Below are 26,757 nucleotides of genomic sequence, written 5' to 3' on the forward strand. Positions count from 1 at the left end.
GTTTGCGATATATTGTCAACCATTGTCATTTAAACTTATAATGGAAACCGAGTTGAAACCAGAGTGTTTCTGTTGTGGTATAAAATTTGAAATTTGACACAAATCCTTGGTGTAATTGTGTTCAATTTGGACAAGCAGCATTGGTAATGGCAACAATTTCGTTTGAGCTGGTTTAACTTTTACGACTTTACTTCAGTCGTTATGCGATAAGATGTCAGCTTGTATAATGTAAAATTTTATCTGATAATCGTACATTCTGATCGTCTATATATCATCAATCTTTACCATCAGCTTCAGTCTAGGTTTCTAGGACTTTTTGATGGCTTCTACAATTTCAGCTATGCGTGTAATTGAAAAGTGATGATGCCAGAAAGTAGGAGTTCAAAGTAGATTCTCAAGTTAAACAAAGCTCACTGTTTTAGATGATTAGCATTTTTCATTTGCGCACTCCGCGCACGTTTATCCTTACATCAGTGAATGGTTTAGAAACAGATTAACATGCAAAATACATGCAGTCTTGCAGTTTTTTCAATTTTTTTATGATCATTTCAAAGTCATCTGACATTACAGGATTAACATCTCTACAGTAGAAGAAGCTGTCTCACATAAATTCAGTTATTGATTATTTTAGCTGCAAGTGTTTTGCCGATCAAAACCAGTCTTACAGAATAATAAATAGGTTTCTTTAGTCATAAGTGAATTCTTCTCGATCGCAGATTTTGTGTGGAATCTGGTTAGGATGACGTTAAATTTATTATGCAGTGTAAGGAAATTAATAAGTTTTGCAGGTGACACTGGCATAAATGCATGAAAAAAAAGTCGAATTCCCAAACGTGAGACTTTAAAACGAAAACTATGGCAAGCGACACTTGAATCAAGCGCTAAATTAGATTTATGTACAGTATATGCAAACAGTTGCAATAAAATATTTTGTATCTTTGCAAGTTTATCAACAGAATAGGTTGTTTGACGCAAGGTTTGTTTGGGGAGCTCTGATGAAAAGGCGTACATAAAACATGCTCATTTTGCTAAGATCACAGGTGCCATAATGACCCTGTTACGAGCAGTTTATTGGCGGCAATGTTAAGCGATAGCCAGAAATAAGAAATTTTGACATAAGTCACTTGTTATTGTTGTGCAATATCCGTAAAGTAGTGACTTTTAACGTCATAGCTAACGATTTGTAAAGTAATACGTTGAATTTTTCACATAGGGTGTTTTTTGTTTTTTGTTAAGTTACTGCTTTTTGCGAGCTTGCGAAAACATAATCGACCGCTAATACTTGTTTCGCACGAAATTATCATATTTATCATTTTCAGACTAAGGTATAAATAAGCCTGCCTTGGCGAGTTGGCGGTATACATGATTCTCATAATCGCCCTTTGTTGTGTCAGGTTATTATTTCATGTGGTAACCTTGATGTACGTGATATTATGAAAATTGTTTGTCACTTGTACTTCAAGGCCGCATTTTTGTCCGCCGTATCAAAGCGCCGCATTTTGTCTGAAGCCAGACACCTACTACCAGGGTGAAAAATGAGCTTTCGTCGTGGCGGTTACGTGTAAGCCGATAAATCCACAAATTGGTCTGCAAATGTGGGCATCTTTTGCACTGGACCCATTTTTCTTTGTCACCTGTATATTTTTCCTTGTCCATCAATTTGATTTTAAGTGTACCCAGCGATACGCAGCAAGTGGTGGGTACAGAGACGTAAATTTTACTGCAGATTATTGAAGTTGAGTCATTGATGACAAACCTCTTGATAATTCAACAGTTGTCACTGCGAGAACTTTGTATAAATTTCAAACCGATTTAAAAAAGCTTACACAAAGCTGTGACAGCATAGCATACAACTATGTATTGACAAGGAGATCAAGCTTGAAGTTTAGTGAGAAAGGACAGGTAATATAGTTATCAAGAATCTTGTTTTTTGTTAGAGAGTGAATTAATACCACACCGCGTTTATGACGAATGTTTACGATGTTAAAGTCAGCAGGTTTAAACCGCTGACTGGCGAGTAATATTAATTACATAGCACAGCTCGACCTTATTCTATTTGTAGCTTAAGTGCTCAAACGTTAAGCGCAGGCATGACATAGACTGGATATATCTACCACATGCAGAGAGGCCTTGCTTTCTAGACAGGTGTAAGTTATGAAGCAGCAAGACGATTACCTAAAGGCTTTTAATAAAATTTCTTGCCAACTGCAGATGTTGGAAATACGACACCACTAACATTTGTTTAGCTCATACTTTCGTGTGCCGTGTGTAATTCTACCGTAACGAATCGAAGATACCTAACAGCTTCGTTTTACTTGCGGACGTAGGCTGAAATCAGGGTGAACCGTGTAATGATGGTATGAGATGTCATATCTGTTCAAAGCTGTTATAGGCTACCTTCGAAGTATTGCTCATTGTGTTAGAAGCCTATTTGTCTAATTTGGTAGCTGGTTTGGAACTGATTACTAAATTTGCTTTTTACATTCGGAGAAAATGACTCGAACAAGCTCAAACGCGATTCTGATAACAAACTCGTCTGAATCGAAGCCGTGACGTAATTTCTCGATTATCGGATTAATGCTTGATACTTTTGCTGAGGGCAATCGGAGCCACTAGAAATATTTTTAATCAGAGATAATAACATGGTGTATTTATTGTAAACTAAACAGAATGTTTCAGTTTGTTGTGGTTATTGTTTTGTATAAAGATGGGGCAATGTTTTGTATGAAATGTTATGTCGTGATGGTGTTTAATATCTTGCGTGCTTTACAGCAGTAGCCTACGATTCAAAGTCAACAAACCTGACAAAGCAGGTTTATGATAAGTGCTTTCTACAATCTCTGAATTTTTTGAAAAGATCACTTTACGTCTTGTGGTGGGTTATATCCAAAACCGGCACTTTACTTCTTTCAAGTTTTGACTTATAGGTCCACTGTGAGCTTGTGTCGATGATCGAATGATCATGAACGTTATCATACACGCTCGTGTATATGAGATCCTTTACCCCTCATTACGTTGAATATAGCCAGGTGTCGAAGCTTAGGCTATAACTGCCGTTTTCGCAGCGTGGACGACATGCCTTTATTACATTCAAGTAGGGAGGTACATCCAGTAATGCGGCTTTGAAAGCTTTGTGATTCATAACTACTCGTTATTAATTTTTTAAAAGAATACGCAGTACCAGTGCCGTATTTTATAACGCATACTAGTCAGTTGCTTTTGAGTTAAAAACACCTTATGAAAATTAAAGCACGGTTTTTCCAAGGAATGTCGTCCTGCTTTAGCTTACAAGGAAATGACAATTGTGATTGTCACGTCTTTAATCGAGCGTGTAGTATTTTATAAGCAATGAATCGTAATACAGCATGTAACTGTGCAAAGACTCCAGGTCTAGCTAGGGCTTTGTTTGAAGGTTTGAAGCTGACGGGGTTAAAATTTGATTAGTCGATAGTTGATTGATTGTTTTGTATATACGTTGAGGTCGGAAAATGCACGATTTTACCATCTAGCATCAGATTCCGTTTTGCATGGGCAGTTTGCTGAGATTTGGGCAGGAAAGAAAAGGCCATAAACCCTGTCATCAGACGGTAATTTTAAATCGTAAAAGTCTTGTTTTGCGCAGGATTTACTAAAACTCTTAAAAGTTGATATTGAAACATTAGCCGTAAAACGGACGCTTGAGAGACTGCGGTAAAATATGTGGACAACAAAACAACTCATCTGAACCTGTACCTTGGATTAGCTCACTGTATGGGAGAGCAAGGACTCGTGCAACTGAAAACAGTTTCGACCTAATCAAGCCAAGATCAAGCACGTTTCGGAACGGAATATCAGGCCGAAGCTCGCACAAAGCTGGCGAATGAAGCGAACTTGCACGATTTGAGGCTTAACCTAAAATGTCATCTCCTTATCTTTCTAGTGGAAGCGACTTCGGGTCAAAAGAAAGAATCGAGTTTAACCCAAAGTTACAATCTGGACCAAAGAAAGCTCTCCCTCCCACGCCGCCTGTAAATAAAATTAGGTGGGCTGCAACTTTCTTTCATTGCGGTGTCAGTCAAACAGCTGTTGTTGAACCAACGAATAAGTTGTTTGTTGACAGAGAACTGTTAATTATGCCCAGTTGCTAGTATGGTAATATTTGGTAATCATTCATAACCGCGTATTTTCAATTCAGATTTGTAAAAAACCAACAACGTTCTGCGGTCGATCGTCTTCCATCGTCAGCAGCAAACGCCGACTCTCCGCTCCAGACTTCTCCTGCTTATTTCGGCAGGGATTCAAAATCAGAGGAGAGGAGTGATAGTACTGATTCTGGATTGGTGAGCGGAGGAAACAAGAGGCCTTCTATGGAAAGCGTTATCTCAAACAGACTGCGCAGTACAGCATCAGATGGTTCGAGTCCAGGTTAGGATTCATATCTGGAGAATTTTATTAAAATATAAAATGATTCATCCCGGATCCAAGATATAGTAGTTTTGTATTACTTTTTTATTTAAATCATTTTTCGATAAGCGCAACTTTAGATTTAGTTTAATCTATTTGTCTATAGTTCAAGTGCTTTTTCGCATGGTGAGCGGTCGTTGACCAATATATTTCGCATAATCAATATGTTTCATTTCATCTTGATAAACTTTATTTATTTTTTTGCAATCTAATGTCCTGGTCCATTGATTGTCTCTGAAAGGGTCGAGAATCGATAATTTTGCTGAGATATTTCAGCAATTAAAATTCGTTTTGTTGAGCGCGTGATCTTAAGAATAGGGATGACAGCAAGCATTTTTCAAACAAAAGCCGAATAAAATGGATTTAAAATATTGATACTCTAGTCTAAAGGAATTATTTAGTTTTCGGAGATTCTTTGGCCTTGGTGTCAAGATACTTTCGATTTTTATAATATGTATGAGAATTATATGTAGTAGTAAGAAGCTCTTGCAAATTGTTCAAGATTGAAATGAAAGATTATCAAAATGTAATACACTCAAATGTACTCTTGACTGAGTTTAGTTTAAATTTTTGGAATATTGTTCAACAATTAAATTGCTGGCTATAAATTAAGCACTCAAGATTTTTATGTTACTTGATTGGGATTACTCCAACCTATGGATTAATATAAGGACAATTACTAGTCAGTGCAAATTTTCTTATCACCGACCGTATCTTATACCAAAACGTCATAACCGCCATGTAAAAACAACAGCTTGTCAAAGCTTGATGAAATTCACAGCGGGTGCCCGTGTTTGTCAACTCGGATGCCACTTTACATCAAACACTCTAGAAAGTTTGCTGTCCTATTAGAAAGCGATCGGAATGCTATTTCAGGACAATGCGATTGACACTAGAGAAACTATCCACCCGTACTAAGCCTGTTTATTTTGACGTGCCTACACAAAAACTTCAAGTTAGAAAACTAAACGCGATTCGGCTAGAGTAAAGTCAGTAAGTTTTTTTTACTTCTCATTTCATGCAAAGTTAAAGGATCGCTTCGAAATGCCCTTGTTTATTCCTCTATCAACGCGCTGTTACTATACCATACCCTGCTCAAGCGAACTTACACAAACTCTGTCTCTATAAAATGTGTCTGTTGTTACAATATGCTTGGCTGAAATAACCAAAGTACATTAGGCGTGTGCATTTTGTGGGTATATCTGATAAAAAGCACTTGAGAAAATTCTTAAGGTCTTTCTAACCTACCTGACACGGTTACATTCTCGTTGCGCTTGTGATTATCTATAACTTGCAATTTCATAACCATGATAAAGATGCGCACGTTAGGTGTACTTTAGCGCGACATGAATGACCTTGCTGTTATGCTTTGTTGAGGTTAGCTCAACTAGAGTCAAGCATCCATCAACATCTTTGGAAATTTATTTATCCAACAACAACTTTATCCAAGTGACCAATAGCCGAGTTTTGTAGAATCTCAAGTTCTGCTACTCGCTATTATACGCGATTGATGCAATCACTTTTTCAAAGCAGCTTGAATTTTTTACAACTGACAACTTCTGTTTTACGTTGTTTTCATTAGTAATAGATGGATGAGTGGCTTAAATAAGCAGGTTAATATTGTGAATGTTATTCATTTTTAAATGTCGCAAACAGCCTCCTACTTCTACATCGTCTATAGTCCGGATCGGTCCCCTTACAAAAGACGAGGTACCTTGCTGTTGACTGCGTTTCAAGTTGCCTCATTTCTAGATAATGGTTTTGTTGTGTAGTAATACCTTGCTGTTTCTATAGTTACTGCGTATCTTAATGTCGTGCAGTGTATTACCAAAGCATGGTAACACGTCTATTAATTAAAATTATCAAAAGCATGTTGATGTTTTAGAAGTCCGTTTATGTATGTTTGTAATTCCGATAGCCATGCCAGTCTACCGTGAAAGCAAACTTACTGGAAATTATTTTATTATGCGGCTACAATACTGCTCCACTCCTTGACTTAAACAAATCAAATTGAATTTAAATTAATTATGTTTGGACTGCGTAGTGCGTAAAATTTACCTGTACAGTATGCTCTATCTTTAGGTTACAGTGGTCGAAGCAATCAGGACACCGCCAGGGATTCTGGACACAACCAATCCACCACCCCGCCGGCTGTGACCTCGCGAAGTGAAGAAATAAATAAACCTTACCCTGCTTATGGCGTGGCGTTTCACGGCAAGACTCCTGCCAGCGAAAAGTATCTGAGTACAGCATCAGACAGAGCTGCTGATAACGAGGTTAGTTGAAATGGTAGATGAGTATATGTTGATTCGGTTCAATTGGATGCTAGCAGGGTGTTCTGTGGACAGTACTTTCAAACTATACTTAACCTGAAACTTTACTCCATATCAAACATTTGCTCAGTAAACCTAAAAGTTTTGGTTCCAAACAAGCACTAAGATTATCATGATCTTTATGAGATTTTAATTCTACTTTTCGCGCAATTTACGTTGTTTGTGTCTGGATTGCACTTGTGAACGTCGAATGGTTCACCGATTTGATTAATAGGTTGGCTAAAAACTGCCAATATCTTACGCGCCTTCTGTTGACTTAACGGAAGCCAAAACATTATTCCGAGATCGCTTTGTCACGTGCGCATTTTTCCCATTTTTATTGTATCTGATAAAATTTTGGTGCAATATGTGTGGTAATTTCTGCTGTATTACTCCCGTGTTAACTTTCACTACACAAACTGTGGAAACAAAGTGAGTGCCTTCGTCTATTAGGTCTAGATCGGTAGTTTACGCACATCGATTTCACGAAGATATAGTTGGGGATTTTTATCCCTACCCCTTGTTTTAGTAATTAGTTTGTTTCACCAACCCGAAAACTACGTGGTTTCTTCCGCTTTTACATTTTCCTTGTTTTAATTTTATGTATTTATATCATACTTCGGTTTATAATTCGTGCAGTTATGGCCAGTTATATGTTTTTTACGTAACCTATAAACAATCTCTTTTATTCTAAACAACAGTTTCTCTTGAAATTTCGTCCAAGAATAAAACTGTAAGCAACCTTTCGCTGCGAAGTATTTGTCAGATGACTATATTATTGGTTGAAAAGGTTAATATTTTACCTGCAGTTATTGCCAGGTTTTGGTCCAGCGATCAAAGTGGTCTGGTTTTAGCTTACATTCTCCGCTTTCCTGTACCAGACGCCGTATACGTATACTGAAGAGATCTCGCTTTAGTTATCTGTTGGCTACCACACTGATAACATCAATTTCTACGGCCTACGAATTTCATTGTCGTGCGGCCAATACCGTACTCAGACGACTACTCCAACAGAGCTTGTTAATGCTGATGTGCCGTCGTTGATTTAGTCGCATTGCTAAGCTAACTTAACTTAATTACGATAAAGTTAAGATAATTTAACATCTGCAGCACTTTGTTCAACCTATGGCGATAATGACTTATAGCTATGAAGTCTTTTAAATCTCGTTCTAACTTCTTGCAGCTATTGTCAAAAGTATTGATGGTATCATGTTGATAAGCAAAAACACCATTTAATTCAGCTTGCCATCATGCCTGCCATAGTAATCTAATCAAGTTTAAGTATAAAATTATATGCTTTGGAGCAGTAGATTGTAGAGACATGACATGCGGAGGAGTTGAATTAAATTGTAATCAATAGGTGTGCTTAAGAGGTTATAAACCACATGGTATTCATCGCATCACGTCAAGTTTGAAAGTCAACAAAGCATTGTTATCCCAATTTGTAAAAGAACTTTGCATTTGCCGCTAGTGTGGACCATGTGGTCATGAAGAAAGAATGGAGATTTAAAATTAAATCCTGCCATACACATCCGACATAAGCAAACCCACCTTGCACGTAATGTATGTAGCAGGGCTACGTCAGTTATTCTGGTTTTGTGTCAGACCGTATGCTTCCAGCTATGATATATTGAGTATTTAAAATACCCTGTAAGACGTCATGGTGTTTGGAATGCCTTCGTTTTATCTTTGCTTTTGCTGATTCAAAAGATAATGCAGCTTCATGGATGCACTTCGAGAAATCATTTTATGTGACATGCATAAACTTTAAGGTGTATGCTATGTCTTGCGAAAATTTTCAATCGTAAGGGTTTGTTACCCTCTTATTTTCTCTGAACTATGACAACTGGGTGGGCCATACTTATACCTTATACGGCTCTGAAATTCTGTAAACTTTACTGAAGGTTATATTATAGATTATGCTCTGTAATTGTTTACATCGCCACGGCTTTTGACTATAACGTCACTATTAGTGATATTTGCTGCGAACTAATCGGAAGACGTAAATTATTTGGCAAACATCACATTAATTACGTAACCAGATATGAGATTGTTAGACGTTTTGCTTTAACAGAAACTATTTAACGCAAGTTTTTTACAAATCAAAAGAAAGAAAATTTTAATTTTGCATAACTCAACGTCGCGAAAACGTCTTTGCTGCTTCACTTTTGGGACACTTTTCGAAGTTCCTTAGTCGGTCGACTAGGCTTAACACCTTTCGAAAAACTCCATGGTGTTTCAGATTAGCTATCCCTTTGTTGAACTCCAATTTCCTAAAGCTATTCGGTTCTCCACAGAAAAATAATAGCGGTCGAACAGCTAATAATGTTGTTTATAATTAAGCAATAGAGTTACCGTACGTCAACGACCGGAATACAATCTTCATCAATATATTTCGTTCCGCTGAGACCAGAAGACTACGCGCACATGCTCGTATATTGATTGATTGCCTGTTCAAGCACATATGTCAATCATAAATGATGCAATAAGCTTGGTGCGCGAATTGCATTTTATAATAGTTGGTAACCTTCTGTATACATCAGTAGGCTATACGTGGCATATATAGATAGTTTTGATCTGAAATTGTTTGTTTGATTTTCTTTGTAATCTTAAGTCCCTTAGTAACAAAACTAATATATGATGTGTATATAGTTACTAATGGGTGAGGAGGAGAATAATTGGTAAAAAAATTTAGAATTATATCGAACTTAAATGGTGTTTTCAGTGATCTTTCAGTTATTCGGACTATGAATAATTTAGCTTGCAAGTGGTTATTTAATTTCGTGTGTAGGATTGATCGCAGTATCATAATGATAGCTAGTAATTATGAATTAAAAGTTGTGCCGCTAAAACGTTATGCAGCAAACTAGTGGTGTACCAACTTCTTGGTATGAAATGTCGGCACGTCATCGATTACAGTATTTATTTTAATCATAACTTGAGAGATGTTGAGACTTTCTAATCGATAATAATATAATAAGGAAAGTTCTGATGCTGGGTTGTCAGTGCTTTTTTATCGGTTTTACATTTTGATTTTATCGTTCACCCTCGCAAGATTACTAAAAATCTCTCCACCCTTCTTCGATAAAGATGGCCGCAAGTCTCATTAGGAGGATTAGTGCTTTAAAAGCAACACCGATGCGGTGACTTCGGTTCGATATTTCAGCTTTTGGTTGTGTGAAATGACAGAAATTGGTCACTAAGTTTGTCAGGATAGGTTTGTATATAATGCTCTTGGTCAATGCTATAGCTTTGCTTAAAAATTTGTACAATGTAAACTGCAAAAAAATGCAATCTTTTGCAGGATTTTCGGACGATTACCGGAAAACATTTGCTATGTATACATAGAAAACATATTTTATTCGTGTTGTATGAAAACTTCTTTTCTACTTTGAGGTCAAAATTAGCCAGAAGAAACGTAAAATAATCATTATCCTTAGCCAGTTTTATACCGATTGGGAGCAGTAAGACATCTTTAAGTTAAGCGCTAAAAACTTTCATCCGACGCCGTTCTTTTGTCTTCCATATGTACATCATAGCAGTTATCGATTACACTTACACATTACATTGAGGTTGCAGGTGGATGAAACGTATTCGGGCTAAATTCCTTATCGGTTTTGTCTTACTTGGTCGTTGCGGAATATCAAATCTGAAATAATTTTATTCTTTTATAAGACGCACTGCGGCATTATTTTGTTATAGCAGATTCAGTTGTAGTTGACAAATCAAAGTAATGTACCAGGGTAGATGTAACGCTTGTTCCGCAATGTTCAATTCATCCTATTTACCTGAACATACGGGACTAATGGAACAATGTCTGCCCATGCGCAGCGGGGTATGCTAGTTTTAGGCTACTTCAATGCGCAAGTGTAACCAATACGTAAATTATTTGTATCCACTTTGCATCTTTACAGGTTAGCTCCATCCTGAAAATCCCATCGGAGCCTGTTGTGATCTGGCAGGATCCAGTTCCGCCTCCTTCGGCTTACAACACCGATGACAACACGTCCGATTTCCATAACGACATCATTTCATCGGAGGAAAATCTATCCAATAATAAGCATGTTCCTGTCGAACGTTCGCCGAAATTTCACAGACGACGTGATGTCGCAAGTTTATTACGTCAGAAGCAACGTCACAACGATCGTTTACGTGAACCCAAAACGGCGTCGGCCGACGAAACAAGTCCAAGAAACTCATCGTTGGAAACAGCGACCGACTGCGAATTGGCCGCGTCGAAGGAACCCCTAAATTCCATATTACGACCCCAAGCACAGGCCAGGATAGGTTTATCAAACTTCAGTTCAAAAACTGCACCAAAACCGAGCCCAAGAGTGAAGCGTTCGAACTTTCCGAGCTCAGCAAGCGAAGATCGGCCACTTTCAGATGCAAGCAAAGGTCAGTTGCATACTCTGCGTTGGTTTTATGTCATTTATTACTGCATTGGATATGTCCGGCTACCCATGGCGCATTAAGCTATTTGTAGCAGGTAATCCACTTATGTAACATTACCGCGCCAAAGGTAGCATACAGTGTTTAGAGGACACCTATAGTGAGTACATCCGGTGAGCACCGGGTAATTGGGCATGTTGACTATATTGTGCCCCTTTGTTTTAATGCTGTTTTGAACAAGGTCGTTTACAAGACATGTTAACAGTTCAAAAGCTGAACTGCGCAACAATCCCAAAATTGTACTAATCCGTTTGTTTGAATACAAACACTTCGCTTGTAGTATGCTACATTGCGATGTTGCTTTTGTGGTTTATAGGCCAGGCCATGACATCTAGTCTTGTAAATAGTAAAACTTGACGTCATTCTAGTCTCAACGAGAGGTCACGGAACTTATTGCAATGATTTTTTTGCGTTTGTTTAAAAGATTCTTTCTCTGTCTTCAAACCATTTTGGCATTTAGCTGATTAGCCGTCACATAATGTCTGCGTTAAGAAAGGTGAAGAGGATCACGAAATTGAACGTATTAGTTTTGATTATTTCATGTCAAAGCGTATTGATCTGGTTGATAACAACTGTCTCCACAAGACCACTTGTCTGGTAAAGATAATAAAGCCGCTCTAGGAAGACGCCCCGTGGTTTGCTTCTTGTAGTTTTGCGTATGTTAGAAAAAATTTTCGTAAACTGCTTTGCGCATGTTGTATTTCTCCAGAATGACATTTACGCCGGTTCAAGGCGATAAGAATGGGGATATGGTCTTGAAATGCGTATTCTCGTATCAAACTTGTCCGTTGTATATCTTGTTGTAATCGTAGTGTTCAAGACTAAATTTACTGGCATTACAACGTCAAGACGAACTAACTTAAGCCGCTATCAATTTCAATAACTAAGCAAATGCTGAAATAATCTTTCCTCAGGCTAAGTAAACGGTTTATGAATTGCTAAATTTTACGATTAATATCATTTATCGTAAACACCAGATCTAGCTATTCGATCTGTAGATTAAACTTACAGTTATAGTTCTGATGTACGGTGTTACACGATTTACAGAATATTTCCAAATTAAAATTCGTCGGTGCGGTTTCATCCCGCGAATGGAACAACGACGCCGCCGTGTAAAGATCCCAGAAACAGTCAATCGATCACAGAACGATATATTGTCTGAATGTTTCTGTTCCCGCTGTCAATTGACTGATCTGTATCGTCACGTCGGTACATCACCGAATGTTGTTTTACTCTCGTTTTGATGTCACCGACAGGTACGCGAATTGACCTCAATAACGTGCTTACTCCTATTGATGAATCTGTCTCGCGCACCGGACCTAATATAGAATACATTTTATCTCACACCCCCGGGTTGGTGCATTGAGAGTCAGTCGAGTGAAAATTATCCAAGTATGGTTGGTGAACATCAATGGGGTGTTATGAAATTTGAAACAAAAATAATTTTTTGATATTAAAAAATGCGAACGCGCACAATTAAGTTGACTGACTACCAAGACATAATCTACTCTGTGCAAACAAACGTTTTATCGACCAGGTAAAAGATGCAATAATTAGGCAAAATCACTGGGTCTTGTAGATTTTAAATACATGGATTACAAAGTGATAAGCTCCTGTAAGGTTATATTTGGCGTGTATGATCTTGTTAAAAGCGATGAACTCATGACATGATGGTCGATCGCAGCAGGCGTCGAAATCTGATTAATGACATCATTTTCAATGCATGCGACTAAGTGCGTATGTAATGAACTGATGGCATACATCGCTGGCACAAAGAAAAAAAAACGAAAAAGTCGACTACGATCACCCTTAGTTTTTCTCCCTCTAACTTTTCTTTGGATAGTGTCGTGGCACCCGTAATCCCATACATCAATCTCACATTACAAGCATAATTCGCACGTCTGTCCACGCACAACTTGTTATTTACGAAAAATTTATGCTTTGCTGAGAAATGGATAGTAGGCTATTACTAAATGCACTATAAAGTGAAGATACTGTACCATTATACTTGTGCTCAGGTATTCGTTTAACTTTAAGCTTTTAACAATGAAGTTCGCGTCGAGAAGAAATGTTTTTCTGACTCCAATAAATGGTCAATTGACGGTTTTTGTCGGAAGTGATCCCTAAATTAATGCATCTCACTCCTTGCCTGAATTTAACTCTCCCGGTGGTAGAAATAAGAGGTTCAGCAACAGTTACTTATTGAAGAAGTTTTTTAAAGCTCATCTCTACCAAAACAGGTCATTTCAGACACTTTTCGCAAAATCAAGAAAAGGGAAATCCTGGCATGCAATTCCGTAAAATACGGCGCTGTAAAAGTTAAACACACAAAATTTCAAAAGTGGGCCTTTGACGTTAGACTTCACAATCTGCCTATACACCTACTTTTTGTTATCAAATCTTTCTCAGCGACCCGTGCAGAGATAGGAAAACACGCTTATTTTTATCTACCTAATCCCGCTGTACGACAAGTGTGCTTCGTCACGGTGTTTAACAAAGAGATACAACTTGGCGTATATGGAAGTGACGGCGACTGGTTTTCTCAAGAAACGTTAATCGATTTAATTACTGTTCATTGAATTGCACTTAATCAGCGTTTTAATTTCTAATTTGAGGTCGTAATTATGGGATGAGATTAAAGGTATTGAATTTTTGGCAGTTTAATCACCCGTGTAGGTTTTGATAGCCCCGGTCAAGTATGCTCTTGTCATATAATGATGTGTATGTCACGCTGAGCTTTCTCAACACTGAAGTTACTGAAATAGCTATCACATGTTGGTTTAGTTGTAGTGTATAATTTTTCAATGGGAAACTTTGCACATGTTTCAATTTCTGCAAGATTAGACAATTTTATTGACATTTCAACCAACGAAAGCGTTTATGAGTTTTAGAATACCGGTGTGCTCTTTAAAACAATCGATTTAAAGCAATCTTATTTCCATTTTCAAGACGTCTTTCGAATTATAGTTGAAAGTCTTATAAACATCTTTCGCGAAAAAAAATTTTTTGCGATTAAAACGGGTGATCCTATTTCACACCTTGCTGTGATCAAAGCTGCCATACCGAACGTCCGTACTATAATATTCTCTGCATTCATTAATGTGTCGCACGGTTGTGGGAAACTTGCAACATTCCATGCCAACCATATGCTTATCGTGTTTGATGAGGTTTCAGTAATTGCTGGTTATTCGCACTGCTTTGTTCTGAAAGCCAATAAGGATCAAAAAAGGATTGCTGTTATTACCTTACAGCAATCTCTGTCCATTTGCCACGGGTGGTATAAAGGTTTTTTCAGCTGTCCCTTTCACACAATATCTTCGGCCCACATACACCATCGTATATGCTACATTTTGTTGCATTTTTGTTAAAGCGCATTTCAGCGACCGATAAAAACGATTTAGTATCATTAAGGGATTAATTTTCACTAATTCAGTTCAATCCTGTTATACCGGCTTTTTAACAAAGCGTCCATACATAAAATCAAAGTACGACCTTTGACATTTTAAACCTTAGCCTGGTAGCCAGAAATTGCTGGACTTTGGAGAAAGGATTAAGGCAGTAACAGCGGGTTGCTCAAAGGAGAAACAACCTTCGTTTAGCACGTTGCCGCTAGAAGTAATCAAGTCTTCAAGATGATACGCGTCCACTTTAAGGTGGCAATTTCATCATCTCGATCTTCGTTTGATTTTCGGATTAACTGAATCCGGAAATTCTGGAATTGACAGACTGTAATTTGTTCGCCGCCAAATCTTCCCTTTTCAGCCTTGTAGCGTGACCTTGAATGTGAGATATGTGACTACGCGCTACTTTTCTTCAAAACGGCAATTTTTCGTAACTTTAATTGCTTCCAAAAATGGTCAGGCTTATGTCTGAAAAACTACAATTATGCTATTTACTTTTGCAAACGTTAATTTACGGTCAAAGAGGTCTCAAATAAATCTTGTAATTGTTAGAAATGACCTTAATTGTCGTTTTACATGACACCTATAACAGGTAAATGATTTGGATTTTAAGAACCAAAAGCACAGTGCATTTTACAGTTATGTTAAACATTGTCCGGTTAAAGGTTCGTTTGTATACACCCTTTTTTGGTAAACAACCTCTCCGAAAATCCTAAATTTTGGTTTGGAGGAGACATGTGCTCATTCATACAACCCCATACTGCAATTTGCAAAGAATACACTCATTAATTTGTAAGGTACTTTGGCTTTTTAGATTGTTAAGTCTGTCAAATATTATTGTAATCGTTTGTTGCAGACATTTTTAAGTTATGAAAACCTGAACTTGTTATAAACCAATGTTTACTGAGTTAACTTAGAATCGGACGTTTTCAGTTAAAAAAACAACGGAACTAGAGTAAACTGCAAAGTTTTAAATATCGTCATATGCAATTTTGTACATGACGCATTTAAAACCAACACAATAAACAACCGACTGTGCAAGTAACCAACAAGAAATATTAACTTAACTTTAAACTGGCCCGATAACGACTTCCTTTGCTTCTAGGAAAAATCTTTCTACAATTTCTCATGAAGGATGTCATAAAAATGATGGTGTGTGCGTTTATTCACCGTTGTATGGAATAGGTTATAGAGTTAACTAAAACGCCATAACAGGTTGCATTTGTTTTTCCCATTCAGCTAATTTATCGTCGACCTGACGGCTTCAATTAACCGTTAGCGGTTCACTTGTCAAATTCGCGTGTTTGCTCTTTGATAAGTGAAGCGTTTGCCCAGAGCCAGTCGTTTGCCAATTAACGTTTGTGCCCAACAATATGGCGGCGGTTGACGAAGGTTTTTCCAACCACTTAGTGTTAACACGTCGCTTTGCAAACGGTCAAGTTGTTTGGTGATACTGTTTCTTCTCAGTCTTACTGAGCTATTTGTAACGCAAATGGGTAAAGTAAGACAGTATTTGTATGGTCCAGAAAGTCTTTGTAACAAATTGGGTCCGCAAATCACTCCGCGCCCGAAAACGTTTACTTTGTGCATCAGACCCTGCTTAATTGCTGTGTCGTCACACGAAATTACGTCATCGAATCTGATATTTAATTTTTTGAGCAAATTTATTATTGGCGGGCGAGCTGTTGTTAATCTACATGGTCTCGCTCTGGAGTAAATATACCTGTCAGAATACTGTTTATATTTTATACAAAAGACAGCTAAGCAGCCATTCATGTGGAGAAGTGAAATCGAATATGTTCAGGAAGTTTTCACGCTGTGTTAGGCACAGTCGTGACGTGGCCAAGATAACACCAACAACGAAACATTGCAAAACTATTTTATTCTTCCCTATACCTTCAAAGAAAATCAACAGGAGAAATGAATTATTCTCATACTTACTTGACCCGCGTGGAAAGAATTCTTATAGCTATCTCAAGTCCAAACTGCCCAAACGTTTTGGATTGTGAATGTACAACGTCAAGCACTCACAAGCTTAGTAGTGAAATTCGCTCTTCCAACCTTAAACGCCGGTATTTATCCAAGCATAATATTTATTAACCACGTTGTGGTTCACTATCGAGCACGGGCTAAGTGCTTAATTGAAACAATAAACAGATGACGAAGCTTAGTTTCATATGTTGACCAGGTTTTAAGAAAGCGGTTCGAGTTTTCAGGTATGCAGTTCACTGCCAAAAACGTTGCTCATTTAGTTCTAAGCGAGTGAAAACCCGGCACACAACGAAACACGTGTCACACGGGCGATGATAAATTGAATTTCAATTACCCATGCAAGACAAAACAACCGCCCTGTTTAGGTATGACCGCTGGGTACATTTTTTTAGGCGACAGTCCTGAGTCTTTGCAGCTGAGCAAGTGGAGTTGTGTATATTCATATACAGAGTCGTCGCTTAAAGTAGCCACCTATACCCAGAATGTTGATTTTTACAGCTTATGTTTTCCTAGCGAACCGGCCCGAATAAGAGTTTTGAGAACTTCCCTCGCGCGTCCATCTGAACAAACTGACCTCAAAGTTTGTTTGCAAACAGTTTCGCTTGGTTACTGAGGCGTTATTGGCTCGAAACGACGTCATATTTTTAGCGAGATTGTTCGCCAATCCTCAAAGTTTATGACGAAAAACACGTTGGTTTACTCACCAATAATGATATGACCATATAAGTTGATACGGGTTCATTTTGGGGCGTACTTTTATGATTTAGAGTCATTCTCCGATCGTAATATTTTCATCCGATTGTAACTTGGCCGGGGTTATTCGATTACTAACCAAATGGGTGCTGTGTATATCGCAAACATTGACCCTTAGACCCTGGTCTCCGTTGCATCATCAAAACGATCGCACGAAAATCGAGTCTCTAGAACAACAAATTAACCTCGAGATAGTTCTGGGAAGTTCTTTTATATTCGGTTGCGTTTGGAATGTTTTGCTCTGCTCGCTGGAGCAGATACGTTTCAAGGATCTTCTACGAACCCATTCCCGTGTTGCACTCACTTACTGATAAGTTGCATCTCAAGTATGTCTAGCATCCGGACAAGCCAACTCTCTGCTCAGTTTGTTTAACAGCTAGCCATAAAAAACGACCTGTTTATCGCAGGTGTGATTTCGCGGGCGATGGATGGGTTTTTGCAAAGGTTCGTTTTTTGTTTGAATTTTGCAAAAAAGTATGAGTTTTTATAAGTATGAAGTGAAAAATGGCATTTATTGTTCTACCTGTGTGTCAGATCAGGGCGAAGTGAGGTATAGGCTATGTGGGTATAGCACGGCATCAACACGTGACACGCTGTGTGCTTTTTTTTGCCATTTTTGATATCAATTAAGTGCGTTACGTTGGGTTTAAGTTTTTAGATATAAAAATCTATTTTGTGAGTATGGCGAAGGTACATACAGTTATTTGAAAGCTTGTACAGTATATCCAATTAAGTAGATTGATTGTGTTTCAATTTGCATTTGAAAACATATCCTTGAAACCGCACTGTTGGAATAACCCGGTCAACGTCAACACGGAGCTAAAATGCGAAAACAGAGCTGCGGTAAGGTTTGAATCTTGTATTATTGTACTTTAACTTATGTGGCGTTAAATTCCATTGTGAGGAAGTCATACCGACATGCAAAAAAGGGACCCATTTGTTAACTCTGTCAGATGTTGGCATCGATTTTAAATTGGGCTTGAAGGTATTTGTTCTGCAGATTGCTGAAAGGTTGGTTGAGGAAATGAAAGTGGAAAAAATTGTAAATTGATGAACGACCGTCATTTGCGCGGACACTTTAACAAATTCACAACTTGTTATTCTCTTAAATTCTTTCGTAATACTTTTTACAGGGGTTATGGCAGATGAGAAAATTCTTATGAGAATAGCACGCAGGTGGTAGGACGGACACCAATTTTTTATGGCTGTCTATGGGTTTGTATTCTTTGGTCGTTCATAATCTTCACTGCGCTGCTGTTCACACAAAACAACGTTTTTAATGCCTTACGACACCAGTACTCGAGCCCCATACATTTCATACTCAAGTGGTGTATGGTGAGACCACCTTCTGTGGAGTCATACCTATGTCATAATGATCTATAGTAACTTTCCCTACCCTAAATAACTGCGTATGTGGGTAGTTAATTGAGGTCGAATCATCGTGCGCGCATGGATGACGAGCGAAAGTTGACGCAATCCCGAGTTTAATCGGCCTTTATTAACGCGTAGTTTAAGCGCCGAATGTCGGTAACATTGCACTACCGCGACGGTAATTGTTGTCTCGATTTAAGGCCCCGACGTCTTATAAGTCCGTAATCCAACACGCGCTTCCTCGGAGTTTTATTTCGACTTAAGAAGCCCCATTTTCGAGACAGGTCCAAGGCTATAAAATAGTTGTGTGGTGAGTGCTACGCCAAACTGAACCTCGCATGACTCTTTTTATGACCGGAAAGCTAAAAGAGTAGATTTCCAGACGAAATAACGACTTTGAATGTTTTACCTTTTTACCGTTATTTACCACCGCGGAACAAACCGACCAATAAAATAAAGGCCCACTCGCTGAGGATTACGTCAAGTCGTAAAAGACGGGCAAGAACCAGCTAAATAGGCATGACTAACCAACATCACTATCTCTCTTGTAGGTAGGCGACATGTTAACATCCACTTAACAGCGGCGCATCACTTGGTGAAGGGCTTAATAAAAAAAGCTCGAAGAGGGAGAACGGGAGCTTTGTAGACGTCACTCACGCTCGGAATGCTTTCCCTTGCTTAATTTAAGGCCGTTTTTCCAACTTTTTCTAACTCCGCTATAAGCGGAGACCAGTGACATATATTACCTGAAGGTGAAGTTTAATTAATTTTTTTGAAGAAACTGGTCTTCAATTTGTGCTTGCATACGTGCCGTCTCTTTGACTTCGTTGTAGTAAGCGATTTTTTGTAAATGAAATTGTCAAGTACCTGTCCGTGTAGTGCGTAGGTTCTTTGCAAATATAGGTCTGTGACGCCTCCAAGTGCTTTGAGATCGACTGATTAAATCTATTTCACTGAGCCAGGACATGAAGGCGCCCGAGCGTTGCTGGCTTAAGAAAACTTCCTCATTTCAGGCCGGTAACAGTCTTATGTTGTTATAATGTTGATTTGGCCACTGTGACAATTCACTCCAACGTGGTTGGCAAATACGCCCTGTATTTTGACGCCGTCGCTAAAGTTTATTTAACGCGCATGTGTAACGAAATATGGTGAACACTGAAGATATTGAAAATACAAAGCATAGAAGGTTTTAAACTCTCAAAAAGTGAAATCAAATGAAAATGACAGATCAGGTTATAGTAGTAGCGTAACCTATTGCAACAGGGTATGCAATCAATCAAGTATCAAATAATCAATAGCGGAATGGTAATTTTGTCAGAATAATTGATTTCTTCGTCAGAGAATCGGAGACGGAATACTTCCCTTTGTTCAAGAAAATGAGCTTTAATGACCCGACGCATGCCGTTACGTCATAGCCCATGTCACAACCACTGATGAGCAAAGTGCAATTATCGTTAATAAGCCATCTAATCTAATGAACATACCAAAGCCATGCATGTGTTTTCTAAGCAAAAACAATCTGTTCATAGTAATTTCTGATGTAATGACCTTGTTATTTCATATTGCTAGTTCACATTCATAATAGATAGAATTGCCACCAGATACGTGAGTTATTTTATAAAGAACAAACAGTATACGTTTTAGATTGACTAACATTGAAACAGCTGTGATATTTGCTTTCGCAATACATAGAAAATTGGCACAGGCACGTACATGTCAATAAAAGTTACAACTACATAAGCAAGCATAACTGCGCATGAAATATAACAACAATCGACACATAAACAAGACCACTATTGTGTTTGACACATTCGCATCCATTCGTTTAAAATATGTTCATCACATGCGGTTATTAATCCACTATTAGTGGTATAACACACGTTTCACAAGCACTGGGTGCACCGAATCCGTTGCTCAAATTTCTTCCGTAATCCCCAGACCACTGTCCTGCCGCCGCACATGTATTTGAAAGATTTAAAAAAACGTCGTCGTGTATGCGCGCACCGACCATGCGCGTGTGCGTCAGTGTATGAGCATGCGCAGTGCTATGTTTAGCGAGTGGGATCGCGGTATTGTTGTTTAGTATCGTCAGTGGTAGCATGCCGGTTAGAACTGGGGACGGAGTTAAAATTGTTTGTTGTTTCGTTTCACGAGATGGGCAGAGAAATACGATTCATTCAGAATAATTCGAAGCAAAATCAGCGGAATGCATTGAATTTTAGAAAGAAAGTGTGCACAGAATTCTTTTTGCGATCAAAAGCATACATTTATCGTATATTTTAAAGTTATGTCACAACAAGTTTCCGATATAGAACGCGTAGAAATAGTTTTACATATTGAATAGTCAGTTCGAAAAATAGTGAGATTATTTGCATTGAAAAAGTAAGCGGCCGAAATAATTAAGCTATATAGGTTGAGTGTTAAAAGTTATGTATGTTGTTTTTTAGTGTGAGTTAACATTAAACGTCGTTTTTATAGCGTGTATGTAACCTGCATAACGTGCTTGAAGGTGTAACTTGTACCATTGGGGTAAAATTTGTATACTTGTTATATTGCACGTACTTCTATTTTGCGTTCCTATTATAAACCTTGCCAGATTTTGCGTTGTACCTTCGGGTTTATTTAGAAATTTCACCAGAATTTCATGACTTATTTACGGTTGGAAACAGAACGGCGCTCGGCATCGAAAGGCTCGCACGACTATAGAAATGCCGTCTCCGTATTGATAAACCGTCGGCGACATGATTTCACGGTGTATAAGTCATGCGACGGCCGTGTAATTTTCTAATTAACAAGAATAGCTTTCTTTTATGCACTTGCGGAACAAACAAATCGAATTTCAATTGTTTACCACAGGTTTTGATAGCAGCTGATAGGACGTGGCAGCATCATCGCTGACTCACACCCCTAAATGTTACTCTGTAAGAACCCGGGACACCGTAATCCAAACCCAAGATTTTTTTTGTGGTGGGGTTTATTGAAAAAATGATACAATCAATCCAGACAGGCGATAACTTTCTCCTACCTGCTTGATACGTCAAGTGGAGAAAATATTTATAAGGCGTTATGATCAGATATGCCGACCCTTTCGCCATTTCCCAATAAAGTGCAATATGACTGAAGTAAAAATGAAAGTTGTTATCAGTATGCAGCATATTCGAGTTAATGACGATGACTTCATATTGAGCTTTATAACATGTCATAGTGACATATATTACGGTATTATACGGTATAGGATTTGCAATGTTTTTTCGCTCTGTCGCTCCGTTGCGTGTGCCGTTAAATTATGCATGTTTTACTAAAGAATTCTAAAAGTCTGCGGATTAGACTTTTCCGTTATAGATCTCGTTCCGTGTTGTGTTGTTACTTACTGAAACCGCGTCACATGGGTCATTAAGGAATAGGCTACTGACAGGTAATGACCATAAATCAAGTTGATCATAAAGACCAGAGATTGGGTATTGAGCGTTTGTTAGATACCAGGGCCCCTACACAAACAAGCACACGTGTTAAAATAGACTAATCGGCCGCGTAACAAAAAAGAAATGAAATACAATAATTGTGCAGTCTACATATAGACCAGCTTTGTAGTGAAAAATCGCTCCTAACCTCGCCCATTGTTTCAAGCCAGGTCGCTAACTCGCCGCACAGGAAACAAATTTCGACGAGTTTTTGATGGTTTATCGCATTCAAAGAGATAATGATACGGTTGCAAGCCGCTCGGATTGTGCGATCTATTAAGATCCGAATAATGAAAAAGGTGTGGGATCTGACCTAGTTGATAGCAGTTGTCGCTCTCCTTTCATTCGAATTAGTGACCCATCAGTTTAGACAATTCGCAGATGTCAGATCAGCTGCCTTCTATCGAATTAAGATGAAGAAATTTTAACGATTCGTTAACTGCAGAGTTGTCATCATATACATGCAATGTAATTTGAAAAGTAAAGGTTCGTATTATGTTGTTTCATATTTTTGCTTTAACGTTCGTAAACGCAGCGCTTGAAGGGAGGTTTAGTAAGCTTTTGATCATTCCATAACACAGGGAAAGTTTTGTTCAAATGGAATCAAAGCAAAAGCGTCAAGTAAACCGACCTTCGTGAGAATTGCTTACAAAAATATAGTCCAGTTAGGCAGTTTATTTGGACAAATGCATTGCTTAATTGGCTGTTTCGGCCCCCTCAGCAACTTCAGAAAATATTTAACAACGGCCAGCCGAAGGCGGAGCCATCTAGCGCATCATTTAAAACCGTCAACGTTGTTAATTAACCGTTGCAGAAAAAACGAAGCGTAAAGCTCACCTCGTAATCACTTAAGGTTATAGCTTTAAGGAAAAGTCTTTTCACGCAATAGTGACACCAAAGTTATGGTCGAAAAAGTTTTATTGTATTAGTTGATCCTACCAAAATAACCTTTGCAAGGTGCTGTTTATTTTGTTTTCAATCAAGCCTTCTATTGATTCTTATCAGTCTTAATCAGGATCACTTGCGCACCCTGGCGACTGGGTAAATTTCGATCTCTCTAACGCTCTTGCTACCGTCACGGAAATACCATTGGGTGTGACTCACACCTTAAAAGCCTATTCCTGAATACTGTTAAATACAGTGACAGCAATGACCAATTCAGCAATGGAACGTGAAAACTAATACGTCTCCTTGTAGTAATCAGTGAAAAACGCTTGGCGTTCTGTTTATCAAAGTCAACGCTTTATTATCTGCTCATGAAGCGGGCCTTAAAAGGACTATTTGTGTAACTTGACGTTGAACGACTCCGAGAAAATTTGTAACTCTCAACTGGGAGTAGAGTTGGCCAAATTTAGAATTTATCTTGACAAGACACGATACGGTAATTGACAGTTATGCCGATATACTTTCGTCTGGCGCTGAATGTTTATGCGAATCAGTTTGCTGAAACACTGTTACCCTGTACGTATCTACGTTCAAGGCCGCTCAATCAACGACCATGTATGTAGCGTTTCTCGCAAAACTAAACCGATTAACAGTGGACTGCTTTGGTCATAGGATTGTATATGACAAACCGAGATGTACCAACTTGTATTTTGAACTTTCCAAAACACGTACAACTAGCCTCGAGGAAGGCCGCTTAGTCCCAACCCGACTGTTTTGTTGTCCAAGTTATTTATAATGCGATCAGAAGCTAGCTTATCGGCGCCGAAGCCTGACAATATAAGAGACATTCACAGAATAAGCAATTGATTGAAACCTCCGCGTATGGTTAAATTTTGATTTTAAAACTATGCCCTAGCCGACGCGTTCGTTGTTCTCCTTAGACCTCCCAGCGGCTATTTAATATAATTTAACCACAAATTGACGAGTGCTGTTGTAACTGTACATTGCATATCCCAAGAGACCGCAGTTTGGTCTAGCTTTGTAATCTGAGGACTGGTCGCTTTTTGTCTCCATTTCGATATACCGTTTGCCCAACAGAACAATTAGCCGTTGTTTGGATTTGGTCTCATTGGGTGTATAACTGTATATGTCAGTCAAAAATGCAGCACAAACCAATAGAAAGTAAGGGATAGCGATAATGAGTTCTGCAAACATCATTATGGCGTTTTGAAAAGCGCAGAGCATGGAAAATAAAATGCTTGGATTAGCGCCCAAGTGACCAACGGGGTTTTCTCTGATCTGCGTTCAGTTTTGCAATTAAGGAAATGTTCACCGTAACGGCGTTTAACGTTTTTCGTCGCATTTTACTTCTAGTCGTAAGTATGTATTGCAGGTAACATTTTACATTGCCTCATAGTTTTGTAGTGGCAACTAGCATACCGTAGCCACAGACAGTAAATTGCATCCCGTTTGATGGGTTTTGAAGACTTTACAACCAGACTACATCAACTTGTATGATATTTTAACAGTTAATGGCAAATAGCATGCATGGTTTGAAAGTAGAGTTCTGTACTATATCAAGGTCTATATGAAAACAATACTTGTCAGGTGCCAACAGCTCATGTTGCCGTTAAGTAGAACTATTTCCACGTTGAAAAGCAGGAGATTGTAGTCAATTAGACATCATTAATTAACACTCGAGGGTCATGATTAACTTAATCTTGTTATTGTTTTATTAAGACGATGTTTCCGCTAATTAGGCATGCAGGTGTAGCAATAGCAAATAAGTTCATCTTCTTAAATCCCCTTTTTTAAAACAATAAACGACAGTTTTGTTGAAGTTCAACCCGGTAAGCCAAATTCTTATAACACAGATGCGGTTTAAAACCATGTACCCCTGGCTTAATCTGATGACAATGTATATTACGCGTATTTTTGTGATTTTACGAGCCAGAACAACGTTCATTTTATGTTCGCGCTCTTAGTGGCTTAAAAAGTCAAGTGCGCTGCTAAATTGGCCGGACGACTGATTGCACAATAAACACGTTTAAAATCGCCTTAGTATTGACTTGTTTCGGCTGAATTTTAAGCTGTACTCACACAAAATTTTAGTTATCGCGCTAACACAGAATTACAAAGAAAGATATTAAAGAAATCAATTAAAACTAAACTTGTCAGTTTTTCATCTTGCAGGTAATTTGTCTTACAAACGAAGTTAGCAAATCTCGAACATTTTATAAAAGTGGTTTATGTATTGTTTACCTCTGTAAAGTTTGTACATTACCTGGGCCGTAGTGTACCTATAATTTGGCATTAAGTTAAGCCTGGATTTACTTAACTTGGCAATATGAAAGTGGAGATTACGAATTCCACGCGTGAACGAAAAGCAATGAAAAGTTACACGGACACTGAATCGTCAGGTAATAACTTGTTGTCTAAATTTTTGCTACACAAGCACATGCTGTACCATGTGTTTGTGAGCAAATCAGCATCTTTGTGAATGTTAGTTAGTTAAGGTTTGGAAAAAAGTTCGTAGCAAAACTGTAACAAAGTGTGGTCAATGCACTTTGCTTATTTGGTCATGTGCAGTATGACAACATTCAATTTTACGAATAATGTACGTTAATGTTGACCTTTTCCTAGCTATTTGCACTGTTTTGGCCATTTGGCTGAACAAATTGATAAACACAATATTATCTCTTTATTGTTTGCTCTTGGTTTACCTTCGTAGTCGGAAGCTTTTTATCTTACATTACCCAAGTCTTTCGAAAAACATATGGTGTCCTGCGCCACCACCCACCACCCACAAGATACCGATATCAAAAGCGCATTGTAGACTTAACTGTCGGTATATTTTCTTGATTATTATCTTCATGAATGTTTGTACAGTTTTTATCTTTTAATGACAGCCGGAAGGATGCTCACGTAGATTAGTGCTTTTTTAATTTCGAAAACAGTCGAGCGGCAAATATATTATCCATTCCACTGCTAGTTTGTTTGATCTAGTCCAGTGGTGCCAGCCGACTTAGCCTTATAAAGTTTTCCGGGATACACTTGTGCTCTTTGTTAGGGGAATCTCAGGATTTAACGCCAACTTTTCCAGGCTTTAAGTCAGGCACGATGGCAAAGCAACCGTAACCTTTCTTTAATCTGCAACTTGCATTTCAGTTTTTTTTAGTAGAGCCACCTTACAGAAAAGAGAAAATGCTGACGACTGATTTCACGCGTTATGGGTCAAGGGTGAAAGGTTATGTCAATTGGGCGGCGTAGCCCTTTCTTGATTTACAAACAACTATTAACTTTGAAGTTTTGCCATGCCCTTTTACATCTATGTTTATCATTTGTCAACTCTACATGTTCTCTTTCTTACATGTTCTAAGTTTATATTTTTACATATACATATTCAAGAACAATTTTTTTGTGATAAAAGCCGTACGTTGAATACTGCATAAATTAATGAAGTCTCTAAAAGCATTGTAAGTGAGTTATTAGGTTCGGCGTTCGACGCGTTGATTTCTTGTAATAATGTCATCCGTTTTACGCGAGGATTACGAAAGGCTACAGCTTATTGGCAGGAAAGTTATTTTGTTACCTGTTAGGCTTTTGTGAGCGACGGTTAAAGCTAAGCCCACCTAAACTTAAAGTAGAAAAATCGCTTAAACGTTTCCGGCGAAATTTCTCCTTGAT

The 26,757-nt window shown here is 38.2% G+C and overlaps 1 protein-coding gene across 4 annotated transcripts in view; it reads left to right on the forward strand.

The window, feature by feature from the left end:
- Positions 1-3,604: 3,604 nt before the first annotated feature.
- LOC143444177 (teneurin-3-like) overlaps positions 3,605-26,757 on the forward strand; it is a 47,924-nt gene continuing 24,771 nt past the window's right edge. The window contains exons 1-4 of one of the 4 annotated variants that reach the window (XM_076943313.1): positions 3,605-4,021; positions 4,175-4,404; positions 6,526-6,719; positions 10,670-11,153. In XM_076943313.1, the coding sequence (XP_076799428.1) occupies positions 3,897-4,021; positions 4,175-4,404; positions 6,526-6,719; positions 10,670-11,153 (1,033 nt within the window). In that variant the 5' untranslated portion in view covers positions 3,605-3,896. Of the gene's footprint in view, positions 4,022-4,174; positions 4,405-6,525; positions 6,720-10,669; positions 11,154-18,162; positions 18,197-25,238; positions 25,491-26,757 lie in introns of those variants that run through there. The other 3 variants (XM_076943312.1, XM_076943318.1, XM_076943317.1) reach the window with 3 other exon arrangements.

This window comes from Clavelina lepadiformis, chromosome 1, assembly GCF_947623445.1.
Source record: "Clavelina lepadiformis chromosome 1, kaClaLepa1.1, whole genome shotgun sequence".
Lineage (NCBI taxonomy): Eukaryota > Metazoa > Chordata > Ascidiacea > Aplousobranchia > Clavelinidae > Clavelina > Clavelina lepadiformis.